The sequence below is a fragment of the Pempheris klunzingeri genome, chromosome 18 (assembly GCF_042242105.1).
Source record: "Pempheris klunzingeri isolate RE-2024b chromosome 18, fPemKlu1.hap1, whole genome shotgun sequence".
In the NCBI taxonomy this organism is placed as follows: Eukaryota; Metazoa; Chordata; class Actinopteri; order Acropomatiformes; family Pempheridae; genus Pempheris; species Pempheris klunzingeri.
The window spans coordinates 11,851,621-11,867,593 of NC_092029.1; the positions used below are offsets into that span (position 1 = coordinate 11,851,621).

At 42.8% G+C, this 15,973-nt stretch overlaps 1 protein-coding gene across 2 annotated transcripts in view; it reads right to left on the reverse strand.

Annotated features, from left to right (window-relative positions):
• The window catches only part of sash1a (SAM and SH3 domain containing 1a), a 157,604-nt gene that overhangs the window by 7,891 nt on the left and 133,740 nt on the right, over positions 1 to 15,973 (reverse strand). For both annotated transcript variants that reach the window (XM_070849165.1, XM_070849166.1), the window contains exons 9-17: positions 12,317 to 12,452; positions 11,472 to 11,893; positions 8,898 to 8,972; positions 8,511 to 8,654; positions 6,974 to 7,106; positions 4,856 to 5,025; positions 4,241 to 4,450; positions 1,835 to 1,985; positions 1,387 to 1,515 (exon numbers count right to left, since the gene is read on the reverse strand). In XM_070849165.1, coding sequence (XP_070705266.1) covers positions 1,387 to 1,515; positions 1,835 to 1,985; positions 4,241 to 4,450; positions 4,856 to 5,025; positions 6,974 to 7,106; positions 8,511 to 8,654; positions 8,898 to 8,972; positions 11,472 to 11,893; positions 12,317 to 12,452 — 1,570 coding nt within the window. The remainder of the gene's footprint in view (positions 1 to 1,386; positions 1,516 to 1,834; positions 1,986 to 4,240; positions 4,451 to 4,855; positions 5,026 to 6,973; positions 7,107 to 8,510; positions 8,655 to 8,897; positions 8,973 to 11,471; positions 11,894 to 12,316; positions 12,453 to 15,973) is intronic.

Below are 15,973 nucleotides of genomic sequence, written 5' to 3' on the forward strand. Positions count from 1 at the left end.
GGTAGAAGAACTGTGGAACCCTGAAAGTGCAAGAAGAAATGCAGAATGTTTACTAAGTGTTATGCAGCTTGTTAAACAGCGTTAAGTGGCGTGGCAGGAAGAACAGAGAGAAAAAAAGGCGAAACATAAAGATCACGCAAGCAGCACCAGTCCTTTTTCTTAAGAAGTGGCTTTTATTCCACAACCTAAATCTCTTCTGTGGCATATTGCACGCTTTACTGTTGAAACTGAATGACACATACACACATAAAAGGGAAACACGGTAGTTACACTGGAACCCGACACATACAGAGAGAAGACGAGGTTTGACAAAGCAGTGATTTATGAGTTATGGAGCTGTTAAAAAGAATGCTGTGCGTGGAAGAAAGAAAGAAGAATACAGTCTTATGCAGGAGAATAGAGCAGTTTTAAAAATTAACAAAAAATAAATCTCACAATAGAAGACCTCAATAAACTTCTATAATCACAACTCTCTTACAATCTATGCACTACAATTTAAAAATATTTTCATCTACATCTTTTTTTTTTAGGCACATACTGTATTATTGTTTGTGCAATACGGTCACCATAAACACAAGCAAAGTGACTACTTGAAATAGTATGAAGACAAGAGATTTAAACGGCAGCTGTGATCTGTTACCTGACTTGTACATTTCTTAAAAACCTAATCAGCCTATTGAATCACCACTGCAAAAAAAGAAGGCATTTAGAGACATACTAATCTGCAAGCTCTTTTGCTATGTTAGAAACACTTAACAGAAATACTCTCTAAGCCCATAATCATCCTCCCGGTATCCTTCTATCAGCCTCGCATCCACAGGTGGAAGAGCTGGGAATCTGAGTCCGTGACTGGGCAGTGAGTGTGTTCTCATCAGCACAGTTCTGTGCACTGGGGAGGATCTGCCCCTCTGTGCTCCCAGCATTGTGGGGTGGGCTACGCTTAGTGGTCTGGGACCTGGCTCCCTCTCAGTAACAACTGGACTTTGGCACTGATGACACAGAATGCCTACAAGATGGAAAGAGTGGTGAAGAAAGTGGAGTGAAAGGGTAGTTAAAGTTAAGCGTGTATGGGATGATAAGGGGTTCTTTCTCTAGAGCACCCATGCTACAGGGATAAAGGTGGGCACAAGTGAGGTTTTGGGGCAGAAATGGCAGTAAGAGGAGCTGTTTGGCTGGCAGACGTTCGTCCAGAGGAGTGAGATGGACGAGGTGTTGCGGAAGCATGGCAAGAGATGGAGCAGAGGTGGAAGCCCACAGAGGAAAAACACGCAGGAGTTGCTGTGGCACTACAGCAGGGCTTGGCTAGACCAAGATTAGGCCTTCACATGGCTAATTCCCAGCAGGCCTTGGGTAATGGTGGTCTAGACTACGCAAAGCTATCATTACCATTCTCCAGGTTCTCATTGCTCTCGTAGCACCCAGAGTCTCGCGGGGAGTCTCCCACCAGGCCCTGACCCTCGGACAGCAGCTTCTCCTGGGAGCCCGACAGGCCGCTGCGCTCTGGATCACTGCTGCCTGAAAAAACAAAAATACACAGGAAATCATCAAAATTAGGGTTTTTCCATCATTTAAAAACTTTTTTGGGGCATTTTAGGCTTTTATTAGATAGCAACAGTGACGTCTTTCACGTCTCGACATCAAAGCCCTGCACGGGGGCACCGCTGTCTGTGATTTAAAAGTAATTACTTCCTGAAAGTACACGACTCTTTTCACAGATATTTGTCACCATGAACCCAGTTTTGTTTCATTTTGAAATTTAGTTGTTTTTTTCTTACCACTTTTTGCCTCACAGCTGTACTGTATGCTGCATTTTGGCTGATTCAGTTACACTTACTGTCGTACTCCTGTAGCAGCTCTACAGCGGTGAGCAGTACGGCTCTGTGCTGAGGATCTCTGATGTTCAGCTCATCCAGGTCCTCCTCTTCCAGCAACTTGAATGTGTCCAGGTCCTCATAGCCGTTGAACAGGAAAGTTGGCATGTGTTCCTGCATGACAGAAATGTCACGTCTGAGTTTAAAGTTTCTTTTGAGGAGCTAAGAATGAGGGTGTCTATAGACTGAAGAAAAAATACACTAGACCAAAGAAAAATACACTTTGGATCTGAGTCATGGGACCAGTGACAAAACCTTTTTGGTAGAAGCATAAAATATAAACAGTACAAGCTTAGAGGTAGTGTAAGGAGAAAAAAAAAAATAAAAGCAGGGTGCACACTTGTCATCTGCTCATAATTTCATCCACATTGTGTATTTTTAAACCACTGGTGAGCCAAATCTAAACTGCTATTTTGATTTTTAGATGGCATGTAATCACTTTAAACTGTGTCTAATTCAATTATGGCTGCCTCAACTGTAAACACACTTAAATATGGCACAAACTTTGTCATGTTGACAGGCATATAAAAGTGATTTGTAGCAACGTTAGTGAGTTAGCTGTACCAATCAAATATCAGTGTGGAGTGTGCGGAGACAATCCCGAGCTATTCTAGCTGTGACCAGAATGGTAGACAGGACTTAAAAGGGAAACCCGCCAACGTAATTTGGGTACAAGGAGAACTGAAGGTGGGGACATTTTCCTCAAAGTACTCCTGAACCACAGGAGCGAGCAAGTTTTACACACTAACACAGACAAAACCGATGCTTGTCACCCCAAACACTATGTTATCTGAGAGAGAGTGCAGATGCAGAAGAAACGTTTCGAATGTGGATACGCCCTGTGTGAGTGTCAGCTGGCACTATCATTCATAACCGCTTCCACTTTGAACACTGCTGGGCTCTACGTTTGTGTGACCCACATACTACGACGAATACATAGACAGCGTGTCACCAGCGAGACCATCAATTACAGCGGTGGAGAACTGTGTGTCTCTGTTCTATTTCTGCTGGGTGATGCAGGACTAAACAAAGGACCACCAACGGACACAAACACGAGCAGCCCGGTCCTCTCATTCACAGTACGCTTTGTCTTTTTGGATAGTTGAAAACTCAAACATGTTCTAAATGCAAAGGTTGTTCCACACCCCTGCCAAAACATACAGGGGTGTGGAGATCTACACTTTATGGTCACAGATGAGCACAGTTGATGTGTGTTCCAAATTTTGGCTTGCCAGCTTAATCAAATGTTACTTAGCATTTCTAAAAGTACAGAACAACAACATTCCTACTGCTTTGATCTATCAGAGCTCAATCATAACTCGTAGTATTTACATAGTCTAAGGAGCTTTGTGCAATTTCTGTGAACATAAATTTGTCTTTGTCTTTTGACAAAGAAGTACAATCTTGTTTCATCAGGAGAATGAGAAGCTGACAATGGGATCATCAAAAATGACTAATAAGAAAATATGAAAAATAAGATTGAGCCTAGAATTAAAATCAGGTCACTACCAAACAGTATTGGACCATAAAACTTGCCAAACAAGCTCTCAATACTAGATTTTGATGTTTTAATCAGATTAAATACATTTGTAGTGATATTTATGAGAAGTAGAGACCATCTATTTCGACTGAAGTTGCATAATTGAATGTAAATGGTGCTTGATAAGAGCATTAATGTTGGATGATCAGAAAACTGTGGGACAAAGAGGAGTAGTTCAAATATCTGGTAAAAGGATCCAAACTGGAAACTCTAAAATGATCTGTATGTGTTTAGTCAAACTCGCCCACATCCTGGCAACATGGGCGCTCTGATGCACATGTGACACCCAGACTCAGAGCTTAGGAAGCCTGTGCTGAGACATCAACAATGTACTTTTGATCTTTAATCTGTGACTTGGTCATTAAGCTGGCCAGAGATAAAACAGACAACCCACAAAGTCTTTTTCTCTCTTTGCGGAGGTTGGGCCTGCTGGCTGCCTGAGTGGGTGGAGATGATATCAAGTTCACAGTTTTGTGTAGGTTCTGATGAAAGATTTGCTGGGGCGTGGTTGTGACAAACGTGGGAGTTATTGTTTACAAGTTAGTGTCAGATTAAACTTCCTAAGATGTGCACCCTGTAATTGCAGACATTATATTTACCCATGTGTGTCTGCAAATGTATTTTAAAGATATTTGGCAAAACAATATTTTCCTTTACTTCTTAAGATTAGTTTTCTTCTGTTTAGGGTGGGATTTCACAGGAGGTAAACTTAACTGCCACTGAGAAATTAACAGACACTATATGAGTTGACTTGATGCTGTAAATCTAACATATTTGATATTTAATACATGGCAATACTGTACCCAATCTGGCATGCCCCGTAATGTACCTTGAGGTTGATGCGCTCCAGCAGGTCCTCCACAGATGTGGGTTTGGGTGGTCGGCCCTTCCTCCTTCGCCTCACGGGCCTTTTGGGCTTCTCTTCTTCCTCATTCAGCACGTCCACATAGATGAACTTAAAGGTGCCCACTTTGTTGTTCAGCAGGCCCATCCATGTTCCCATGGGTGGCTTACTGATGATGTCAATCACATCACCGCGCTGGAAAACCAAAATGACAACAATTCAGAAATTTTGAGCTTGTTGGCTGCTCAAAAATAATGAGACTTGCAGAAACAAACAAACTGGCAAAGAGTGTGAAAGACTGACATGCTAAGTTCCCCAACCAACCATTCTGGTCCAGAGCAAGGAAGGAAAACCACTTCATGTGATATGACGGCTCTTTGGCCAATAGGACTTTAAATTCTCAAATATGAAAATGTTCAATAGATTAAGCCAATAATCAATCTTGAGTTGTAATCATATGTGTAAAAATGCAGCCTAAAGTTATAGTATGTGGTTATGTGTTGACTTCCTAAGTTGTAAGTCTGTGACAAGTGACTTTGCGCACATGTTAAATTAAACTGTCTATGTGTAATTGTTTCCATGTACCAAAGTGTGTTTTACCTTCAGTTTAAGGGAGTCTGTGTCATAGGGGCTGGGGGTGAAGTCTGTATGGACTCGGGCACGACCACAGAATGGTCCTCTATACGGCGGCTCTTCATCATCACCATCCTCTGACTTCACACTTTCTCTGTTACTGGCTGAGGAGTCTGTGGTGCTCACTGTCTGACCACCTGGACACAAACGCAGATTTATATAAGCCATTAAATGACTGTCTGTAAAGCCATCACCGGCCACTTGTTACAAAAAAGGCACAGACTAACTTGAGGTTTCCTTTACACTGGACATCAATGCAGTAAATCATCTCTTCAATCTTCAAAATCTATTCAGGGTCACTGTATAATAGCTTGCATGTATCAACTAGCTTTACAAGGCTAGATATGAAGTCATTGGTAAACTATTCAAACACTATATAGATTTTGCCAACCTCTAATTTTTTTCTACATGTTTGCGTCTGTAGTGAGTGGAAAACTTTAACAAGGTCTTAAATACTTGAGTATCTGCAGAGTATCTGTTGCATATTTTTGTCTCTGTATCTGAGGGAAGGCTGTTGAAATCATGTCGACGTGTAGGAATCTGAGAGTCAAGACTTCCTACCTAATCATTACCGTATGTTTGCCTGTCTGACTGTTCGCCCGTGTGTTTGTGTGCATGTTTTATGGCTTCACTGTGAGTCGACCAAAGTCCTCAATTTGCCTTGGAACCATGGAGGGTATTTTATTCACAAAGACGTGACGGAAAACAACAGGTTGAAGCAATCAGAGGTTGTAATTAGATTAATTAGATAAGATGACCTAAGGGATCAAAACACACTTGAAATTTCTATGAGCTCACCAGTAAGCTGGTAGGAGTGGGTGTGATCAAGAAAGAGAATTGCTCTTCATCACTCCACAAAAATCATAATTAATATTCATGTTATGCTGGAAATATCACAAAGGTTAAGCCATCTGTATGTATCTTAAGTATATTACCAGCAAACAAGCAACACCATAGTATTAAGTGTTGCTCAAAACAGTTTAGTTCCACACTAAATTACAGCTCTTTCAATTGCCTTTTCTTAAATACAAGATTTTTTCATGACAACATGACTGTACTATAATCTTAAATAAACTACATGGCCAAAAGTCAGTGGACATCCCCAGCCACAGCCATTGCTAACAGGTGCATAAAATTCTGCACATAGCTATGAAATTTACGGTGGGTCATAAAGAGCTCAGTGTCATTAAACATGGCCACTCTCATAGTGGGCCACCTAGACTGCACAAACTCAAAGAGGCCACAGAGTGTTGAAGTTTAGCAAATGAAAATCGCCTGTCATCTGTTGCATCACTCTGTGAGCAACATCGGCACACAAACTGTGCAGTGGGAGCCTCATGAAACGGTTTTCCGTGGAAGAGCAGCTGCATACAAGCATCACATCAGCATGTGTGATGCTTAACGCTGGCCTTAGTGTGGAAAGGCAGCTGCAATAGGACTCTAGAGTGGTGGAAACATGTTCTTTGGAGTGATGAATCACGCTTCACTATCTGGCAATGTGATGGACGTTTGGCAGACGCCTCTAAAGGTTGGTGGAGGAAGGATAATGGTCTGGGGCTATTTTTCAGGGTCTTAGCACTACAGAAAACGGACATTTTAGCCAATGGGGTTTTCAACTGTGTTGTAACTGTTTGGGGAAAGCCTATTTGCCACTCCTGCATTACTGTGCTACTGTGAACAACGTGAGGCCTATAGTGACATAGTTAGACAGGTTTAGTATGGAGGAACTTGTTTGAGAGTGGCAGCTGTTACAGCTGAAAAGGGGGGGTCCAACTCAATATTAATGCCCATAGTTTTAGAATGGGATGCACAACAAGCTCCTATAGGTTTAGATGGTGTGTCCACTGACTTTTGGCCATACGGTGTACGTATTCCACTAATACCCGTAATGTAAAATAATGGTGTAAAAGAATGGTGTGAAATTGTGCAATATTTGGACTATTTGATTTAAAGATGCTAAATTATGTTTTGTGGATACAAAAAGCAATCTTGATCAACTTTTTTTTTCCACTTAAGATGTCAAAAAATCTAAAAAGATACTGTATACTACTTAAATTCATGTAAGAATAATGGTTCTTTTCTTACTCATGGAACTCTGTCCGCTGAGTGAACTGCGCAGACTTTCCACTGAGCCTCCGGCCTTAAGCTTCGGCTTCTCCAGAGAGTCGGTGTCAGGCTGGGGGGACTGAGGGGAGCCAGGGGCTGCATCCGGACTGGACTAAAAGACAGAAAGAAAAAGGAAGATACAGATGGGCAATGAAAGGACACATGGGGAAGATACAAAGAAAATGTTGTGCAGTTAAGAGATGAAACGATATCAGAGACGTGTGGTTAACGGGTTGACATTTGGGGGAAACAATGGAATCAAAGAAAAAATGAAGATAGTAGGTTGAGAGGGTGAAAAAGAGAATGAGGATGTGTGGGAGTGATTAGGGTTGTCAGTATTTTTATTCATCTTTACTTGAAAAACATGTCCACCTCTAAACTTTTTCAGCACAAATGTGGTAATGCTATTACCATTTATGGAAATGTGCACATTCTGAAAGATTTATTTTCTTAAATTTTGAGATATATTCCTGGTATTTTCTTAAGGAAAACTGATATTTTAAAATAGGCATCTCCTGAAAAAGCACATTTACATGACAGTTTACGTGACAAGGGGCCAATGGATAATTTTGCATAAATAAGTAATAACTAGATGCTTTTTTAGACTTTTGATTTTCTCCTAGATTTCTCCCAGATTTATTTTGAAATTTAAAAAGTTTTCCATTTATGAAGCATCAAAATACATCAACATCCTACATAAACATCTACTGTACAGTACTGCATTTTATTTAGTTCAGTAATCCACTAGGTGGCAATGTGGTCCATAAAACTGGAAACACAGACATGGCCATTCATTTTTCTTTGCTCTGTCCTATCTGGTGGCTCCATGACTCATGACAGGATATGTGTGTCACACTGTTGAGACCACCATGACGGACAGATGTTCAGCTGTGCATTAATGACACATTCTGCGGGGCAACAGCAGACTGTGGGGCTGGACAAGCCACTGGTACAGCCACTGGGTGCCCAGAAAAAAATGAGGCCAGTGCAGATGAGACAGCCATTATACACTCTCACACTTTGAGTCTCCATTTCCTTAAGAGCTACCCTCAAGGAGACTTGTATCACTGCATGAGCTCAGCTTGAAGCACATGCTCCACCCTACACACAGGGCCCGGGGAGAACACAGCAAAAGGAAATCTAAAAGTATGTGTGTGTGTGTGTTTCAGTGCTCTGTGTTTATTCTGTAACTAACACAAACACTCCCACCCACTCACAGCTTGAGGACAGAATATGTGGCTTGCCCTGCAAAACGTCCTCTAAATGTTTGCAGAGCATGGGGAGCTTTTCTTTCACAGCTGTTCTTGGCTCACTGTTTCGAGGATTAAAAGCATACTACTCCATTTTGAATAAAGTTAAGGTTTGAACATGTTTATACATTCCTCATTTGCCATAAAAACGAGGGAAACCTATGTGATGTTCAGTGTTATCTGAACTTTGGACAAATAAGACATTCAGAAATTGCAGTCATGCGTGTGTGTGTGTGTGTGTGTGTGTGTGCGCGTTTATGTCAAACCTGCTCAGACAAGGAGCTGCTGTACTTCTTTGACATGCGTTTCCTCATCGTCTCCTTGACCGACTTGACCTTCTTGCCCAGTGAGATCCTAGACGTAGTGGGTGATTTAACCACCTCTCTGTATATAGCCTCCTGTTCTTTATTCTGTGATTAGGAGAGGGAAAGGGAGAATGGAAACGGATGGACAGAGAGGAAGGAGATGATAGAGAGAGGCAAAAGAGAGAGATGTGATGAATCAGGGGAGATTGAAGAGAGGAAAAAGGGGGGCAGGGAGATCACACAAACAAAAGGAGAAAACAGATGAGAAATGGTGATTTAGTGTGACAGGAGAGTTCGGCTTGTGCTCCTCGCAGCCTCTTCTAATTTTTACGAGATGCTGGCACTTACGTTGGCCTCTGAGCCAGTGTTGACCACATGGAGCGAACGGTTGGACAGGTCAAAGCCCCCGAAGCTGCACGTTCTCTGTGGGGGAGCCAAAACACAATCAAATGAGTCACATTCAAAAGGTCACGTTACAGAGACTCCCCATCCACACCCACTGAGGGTCAGCTCACAATGATTCATGCTTGGCACAAGACAGGCAACAGTTTGATTAATGTACATGAGTATATGGTTTGTGTATGTGCGGAGGCATGATGTCATATGGGACTGTGGACAGCCAACAGACATGATGTAACACAAACTGTTATATGAACTCCTCTTTAGAATTGGGAGTTACTGCATGGTCCTCGGCAAATGAGCTGTTATATTGACCGTGGAGAGCACGTAACAAGTTGCTCATATGCTTTAAACCTTGAATCCCTGGAGAAAATGCTGAATGGGATTAAACCCTACTTGATGTGGCTAAAATATATAACTGTACTTTTACAAGAAAATGTATATTCATTGCGGTACTGCCGGATGCAAATCCTCTTGTGGTTAATTATGAGAAATGCAAAACTCGGCTTACTATGCAAACATGCACAAACACATAGGTTGGTTGCGTAGAGTCGACAATATGGTATTCTCTTCAGAAACATTTTTAGGGAGAGTTAAGTGTTTCTGCTGAGACGACAGTGTGATATGGAGTATATTTTCTTGACTTTAGGGGTCAACAACAAGATAAGGGATTGACACAAAGAGGAATTATGACATGAGAGGAAAAATAGATTCAGGGTTTTGCCACTGAACTGGGTTTGAATCCTCCCTGTGCTCTGCATTAGGTCACACACAAACACGTAGACACTGACATTCACATACGTATATGCCAAAAAAAAAAAAAAAAAAATCACTCTCATTTCAAGAGGGGCACTTGATGGCATTGCTCCTTTGCTTCAAAAGTCATTACTTCTTAACTACTCAACTAAACTCCCACAAACCCTGGACGAAGATCCTCCGTGTGAGAAGGCATTGCACATTAGGAAAATAGTTTTTATATTAGATGTCCACAGCAGCAGTCCACATCACAAATCCCCAGGAAAAGCACAGTTTGGAGAACAAACATGTTTGAAGAGACGTCCAAAAAGAACTCTGAATGTCATGGCGATGCTCGATGGAATGGACATGCACCCAGAAAAAAATGTCTCGGAGATAATTATAGGAAAGAAAAACAACTGAAGAAGAAAAAAAAAAATCACATCTGCAACCATAGAGGCACGGGCCAAAAAAGGACAAGAAAAGCAACAACAGAAAAAGTGGATTCAACGACTTTTTGGATGAGAACGACCTCCAGTGATTTCACTAGTACACGATAGGACTCAGGTACCATCAAAGCTGCAGGATAGCTCCACTCCATCACTACCTAGAGTATGTGCCACTACTTCTGTTGATACACATAGGCTGTTTGGTTTACATGTGAGAAACAAGCAGGTTACTTGTGACGCCACCAGGCCATCCATTAAATATGTCTCTGTGGTTATGTGCTGTGTACTTCCAGAGATGAGTATCTTCAAGCTTGTACAACGTCTCTTTTAGCCACAGGGATCAGTGCGACTGTGAAAGCGCATGTGTCCTTCAGGGACCTGACATTTAAAAGGCACTTATAAAACCTCCGCTGTAGCTTAACCTCCCAAGTGGGCTACTACATATTTCATAATCATTTTATATTCAGCTGAAATAAAAAAGGTTTAAAGCCAAAGGCATTCACAAAAAGGTCATAGAAGGTGACATTCCTCTAAGGTCAGTTAGGTCTGTGATAGATTCACCAGCCCCTAGCCTTTTTCTATACATGAGCACAGCTGTGATACTTTCTTATACAGGATTTCTTACACAGATAATATCAAGTGGAAGTGATTTGACATGGCGTGTGTCTTGTTTGGGTATGTTTGCAGTACCTTCACCTATAACCTCTGAGCTATTCTGCAACTTTGAAGCACCGAGTCCTGCTCACACGAGGCGGTCGATTTAAACCTCATGGTCCAAACTCACAGACTTCTGCTGGATGCGCAAGAGCACACGCTTGGTGCAGCGGTCCACACTGGCCGCCCACTTCCTGTCCGCCTCGCGGTCCTCCTCCAATAGACAGCGGCGCTCAGCGCGGCTGAGGGTAACTGGGCGGACCAGCTGGGCCCAGTTGAGGTGACCGTACAGGCTCCGTTCTACCACATAGGTGATGTTCAGCTCACTGACTGCTGTTCGACCACGCAGCCTGCGAGAGGGGAACACCCAGCTCCCTCCCCCACTCCCAAAACCTTTTGATTTGGCTACATCACAGCGGGCAGGGGAGGAGGGGGTGACAGACAGAGGGGAGACAGGTGTCTTGGCGTTGCGCGAGCGTTGATACAGTAGGTGCTTAGTGGAGTAAGCGTAGTTGGGGTCAGGTTTCCTGTGCGTCCAGCTGCCATGGTGCCGGGTGGCAGGTTGGTGTTTGGGGCTGCCTTGTTGACTGTCATCCAGGGATATCAGGAGGCGGGACTGGGCATGGGGTTTAGGGCGAGGTTTGGTGAGGCCATAGAAGGCGTAGAGAGCCTCGTTGTTACTTACCCCATGGGAGATGGAGCTCAGGGCCTTCCTCATCTCGCCGTCAGTCGTGGAGCGTGAAAGCTTTCCTTCGTCGTCCAATCCACAGCCATCCAGCTCTGAGAAGGAAGAGCCACTACCTCCCGCGCCGGAGATGGAGCCACCCAGGCCCCCGGAGCCAATTGGGGTTCTCCTGGGAGGCCTGATGAGGCCGTGGGTACTGGAAGACTTACTGAAGGTTTTCACCAGCTTGTGTCCGGACCAGGTGTCCAGGCTGCTGGAGGAAGGGGAGTTAGTAAGACTGTCTGTGTCTCCATCCAGAGACAGTTGATCCTGGGTGAGGGAGGGCAGGGAGATGTCCTGGGGCAAAGGGGGCTTCTTTAGGACCCCAGTATACAGAGCTGCATTGTCCTCACAGGTGGGAGGTGCCTCCAGATTCAGAAAATCTAAAGAAAAAGAAGACAACAGAAATATTAGTTTCACAGGAGGACTTGGACATCAGATTCTGTGTAGTCTCATGACCCATCTATGGTTTTCCAAACCACAACTAGCCAGCAAAAATTTCAAAAACACATTCTTTAAGTATGAGTATTAGGCAAAACTCATGACAGATGATGATGTAAAACTTTGCACAAAAAATAAATCCTACTTTTTAACACAAGGTAATTAATAATCCTCAGTTGGAAACACACATTTTACTAGGGCTAAATGTTTACTTTCAATTTACTAATGCCAAATAGCTCAATTTAGTGCTCTGAACAAATCTTCAACATTTAGTTTCCACAAATAAGGCAAGCTGAGTTGACATTGCTCATTCATATAAATCTTGTTGAACTGCAAAATAATGAAGGAACTCAGATGTTACAAACCTTCAGAGCCATGTTTCTTGCCCTCCTCCACCTTGATGAGTTTTTTCCTGACACGGCGTGTAGAGTTAACCAGCTTGTGAAGCCGTTTAAACTTCACAGAGTCCTCTGATTGCTCATCATCTGACTGTTCACGAGACTGGTGGGAGAGAGAAAGAGGGAGGGATGATAAAATAAAAAGGGACAGACAGCCAAACACTTTTCAGTCAAACAAAACTTTTTTTCATTTTGAATTGATTTAATAGGAAATAGTTAGAAAATAGAACAAACTTTGACAAATATATTTGGAGAATTCAAAGACGCCGTTATAATGCAACAGATGCGAGCATTGTTTAGAATGGAGTCAAAGTTAGTGAGGTGAGAAATGGACGATTGGAGGGATGGTGGCACACCGCATTGTTCACATTCATAGTCAACAGAAAAAATGCTCTGAAATATTGAACCACATGAATCAGTTGATTAAAAAATGGGTACAACTGCATAACACAATGGATCAGCTTTACAACAGATGGTCTATTTGGAGTGATGTTGCCTTCAGAGGCTGTTTACTTCAGAGGAAATGGAAGGACACTGGTCACATGCTATGGGTGTCAGCATCACAGTATTTTCTTTCCATTGATGGCCACTGCATTTACACTTTCTGCACAGTTTAGGGGAGTGGAAAAAAGACAGAATAATGAAGTCAACAGTTTCATCACTCTCTCACATTCACATACACACACACATATCCAGGCTCTATTCCCAATTGAAGCATACACAAAAACTCCCAAGCTGTATGTGTATACATAAATGTGTCTGGTCTCGCTATGGCATCCATGCCAATGTTGATGTTGATGATGATGCTGATGAGCCGAGCTTTGGCCTAAAGATTGTCTGGCAGGAACTACCATCATTATCACAGAGCTCAAACAACTTAATTTGTTTCTATTTGCCACTGGTTTCCACAGCAACACCGCCTCTTTGGTCACACACTGCCAGTTCCACAGTCGGGGTTGACTGCATCGCTTGGAGAGGGACACACACACATGCATAGACGCTCACATACACAAAACTGGACAGAGCTGTCCTGCAGAGCTCAGCACTCTATGTGGTAAAGTGTAGTTCTCCTCCTCCAGCTCTAAAGCTATCAAGGAAGAAACTGCTTTCTCGCTAATGTTAACTTTAGACCACAGGCCTGGCTCAAAGTCCGCTGACATACTGTAAATTAAGGATGATGTAAACAACTACGGCATGTTTGGATCAAACAGATCTGGCATTGCACGCAAATCTTTGATGGCACCAAATGACCTGAGCAATATTGTGATCTTTTGATTCTAGCAGGCTTGTGAAAGTTAATAAATATTACCAATCATTGCCAGGCTGGGAAAGCAAACAGCACATTCATCAATGTGGCATCATACAGGTCCACCACTTTTAAAAGTAATCAATATTTAGGTCTTCTGTCACATCAGCCCGACAGACCAAAGCTAGAATATAGCCACTGGCTATATGGCTGGAGACAAACTGCAGAAATTGGCTCTGAAAACCTATAACTCCACTGTCCCTCAGCCCAATTCTACCCAACAATCCCTCAACTGAACCACACAATTCTGGCTACAGTGGTGATTCTTTCAACTTTCCATTTGCACTGGATGATGCTTGAGTGTATTAGCTTCAGAGAATGTAATGTAATAACAAGTCTGTGTCAGGAAGGACTGGTGAAAGAGGCAGTAGAAAGACTGAGATGAGTGAGACCAGCAAAAGTTGGAATTGAGTCCACTGTGTCTTGGTTTTTCTTGATAACTATTATTGAGAAGTGTAAAGAAACAGAGTGTCTCATATAACATCAGTTTGTTATACGACTGTGACATGTGGGGTAAGGATGTGCAACACAACCACCTTAGTAATTTCACAGTTAACACACGTGATTTGTCCACAGATGCAGAAAAAAGCAGGAATTGGTGAAGAGGTGACAATGATGTATAAGTCTTAACACAGTTCTGAGGAGCCCCATCCATGCAAACGACCAGATAAACAGGGGAACAGATACACACAGAGAAAGAGAGCCAAACATAAGAGGCCATGAATCAAGCAGGGCTGAAAGGCCGCCATCGAAAACAAGGTCAAAGCCGCAATTGCACAGCTATAATTGCCATTTCATTTCACAAATCACTTTGAGGAACATTCCCATAACTTTGGAGATGCAGTTAAACTTAGAAAACTACAAATCAACATCCTCATGCTGCGACCCAAAATCTGTCTGTCAGTCTGCAGCAGAAAACTGAGAAAAAGAAACAATCCAGTTCAAACCGTTAAGGGCAAAAATGAGCCTTAACACTTACCACCGTATTTAAAACAGCAGGTTACCACTTCCTGTGTTAACATCCAGCAGATTAGCATAAATCCATAATGCGACGACCACATTCGCACGCATGCACTATCCAAAATAATATCTGTGCCCCTGTGCACATGCTGGCAGATACCGATGAAGACTGTTAGTGAATTCAGCTCTGAGGAATGAGGGACTGTTTGGAAGTGCCGTGTTGCACAGCTCGCAGAGAAAAGGCGTGTTGTGCATGAAGAACAATCCCAGCATTTGAGCCCCTCTGACCCTGCCTTGGCCCCCACATCGCTAATGGCCAGCCCTGGAATGTGGCCTCCGATCGCCCGAGGAAGTCAGACCGGAGACAGCCAGCATCAGAGAAAGGCACAGAGCAGCCAAAGATTGTATATTGCAAACACGTCAGCTACAAGCATGTGCTTTATGTCCAGGTCTCTATATAGAATATAGGCGCACATAGACACACCAAACTATTAACTATTTGAATTTGGGAATGACCTAATTCCATTCATTAGCGAGAGAGGGGGCAGTGTGTGACACCAATAGAGGCCCCAGTAGAGAACCACTATTTCCTGAAGTTGCCAATTTTGGAACTCAGGGCAAGGGGAGATACAGAACTCCCCCTTCTAGGGGCCTGGGGGTAAGTGCAAAGTCTTTTTCTTCTCTATTTTTCTCTCCCTTGTTTCCTCTCTGCCTCCAGCTCTTGCATTTGTTCACTGCCTCCAGAGCCAAGTTGTGTGTTCCTCTAAACAATACTCTTTCAGTAACTCTTCCATCCTCTCCAGTTTCTGTAAACCCCCCAAATGATCAATCTTCTTTCCATAGGAAATGAGCAGCTGGCAGCAGGGGGGGGAAACGTGAGGGCTGACAGACTGATCAGCAAACTAATGTACAATTCACACATCCACATCAAACAGCCAGGCAGCAGACAGAACTTCAGCTGAGGTTTTGTATGGCATAATTAACCTATTTTTCATGTGGAAGGAAATCATCAATCATTAGGTAGAGGAAGAATTCAATAGGGACTCTTGACGACGTGAGCCATTTTGCATGAATCCTTATTCGCTAACAGATTCAGTTACAGTGAGAAACAGACATGTAGATCTGACTTCCTTGAGTTTATGAATGCAAACCATAAATTACCGATGTTGAAGAGTCACAGGGGCAGATATAAATGTGCAGAAGTAAAACACATCTGCCACTGAAGTGTATTCATCCACTTAAAAGAAATTGTGATTATGGAAAAACAACCCTAGCCAGGATCTAAATCGTGGGTAAAATTTCCATTTACTTTATCAATAAAAAGGATGAAAAGGTGAAATATATATATGCATTTAGGG